Source organism: Aureococcus anophagefferens (genome assembly GCF_000186865.1).
Source record: "Aureococcus anophagefferens unplaced genomic scaffold AURANscaffold_1934, whole genome shotgun sequence".
NCBI classification, from domain to species: Eukaryota; class Pelagophyceae; order Pelagomonadales; family Pelagomonadaceae; genus Aureococcus; species Aureococcus anophagefferens.
Genome location: NW_008706596.1, coordinates 1 through 1,131, shown reverse-complemented (window position 1 = coordinate 1,131; position 1,131 = coordinate 1). Strand labels below are relative to the sequence as shown.

General features: G+C 82.8%; 1 protein-coding gene across 1 annotated transcript; it reads right to left on the bottom strand.

Annotated features, from left to right (window-relative positions):
• Positions 1-30: 30 nt before the first annotated feature.
• AURANDRAFT_69477 (hypothetical protein) lies at positions 31-1,131 on the bottom strand (the record flags this gene model as incomplete). The annotated part of the gene is made up of 1 exon (XM_009045247.1): positions 31-1,131. A coding segment is annotated over one exon (1,101 nt), but the record flags the coding sequence as incomplete, so codon positions are not given.

Sequence of the window (1,131 nt, the reverse complement as noted above, 5' to 3'; positions counted from 1 at the left end):
ACGCGCCGCGGCAGCACGGTCGCCCCGAACGCCGACGGCGCCGGCCGGGAGCGCGACGCGCGGCGTCGCCGCGGCCGCTGGCCCGGCGCCGAGGCGCGCGTCGACGGCGGCGGCGACGGCGGCGCGCGCGGCGTCGTCGCGGCACCGCGGCAGGAAGAGCCGCAGCGCCGCGTCGCGGCCCCGCGCGCGCGTCGCGCCGCCGCCCTCGGCCGCGAGCACCTCGCACCAGCGCTCGAGGTCGCGCGCGTTGACGTCGCCGCCGGCGCCGAGCGCGCCCGAGTCCCGGAGCTCCGCGAGGAGCGCCGCGCAGGCCCCCAGGGCGCCCTCGGCGTCGTCGAGCGCGTAGGCGTGGGACGCGATGGCGACGAGGTCCGCGGGCCCGAGGCCCTCGACGGCGACGCGGCCGAAGCGGTCCACGAAGGACTTGGGCAGGCCGCGGCGCCCCGCGTTGCCGTCCGCCGCCGGGTTCTGCGTCGCGAAGAGGCGGAAGCCCGGCGCGCAGGGGAAGCTCTCGCCGAGCTCGGGCACGAAGAGCGCCGCGCGGTGGTCGAGCACGGCGTTGAGCCCCTCGAGCACGGGCTGCGGCGCGAGGTTGAGCTCGTCGAGGAGCACCCAGTCGCCGCGGCGCACGGCGGTCAGCAGCGGCCCGTCGCGCCACTCGAAGGCGGCGACGGCGCCCTCGGCGCAGGGCAGGTCGCCGCCGAGGAGGTCGCCGAGGTCCGTGTGCTCGCTCAGGTTCACGCGGTGGAGCGCGCGGCCCGCGCGGCGCGCGAGCGCGGACACGAGCGCGGACTTGCCGACGCCCGGCGGCCCCTCGAGGAGCACGGCCCGGGGCAGCACGCAGGCGCGGAGCACGCGCCGCGCGTTCGCCGCCGTCGTCGGCGCGACGAAGCAGAAGCCGCCGCCGCCCGCGGCGCCCGCGCCGTCGGCGACGGCGACGGCGAAGGGCGGCGCGCCGAAGGCGCCGCCGGCGCGCGCGGGCGCCGGGCCCGCCGCGTCCCAGCGCAGCGCGGCCGCGACGTCGGCGGCGAAGGCGCCGCCGGGCGCGCGCGCGGCCGCGCGCGCGACGAGCGCGGCGCCGGCCGCGGCCCGCGCCGCGCGGACGTCGGCCGCGGCGGCCCCCGCGTTCGC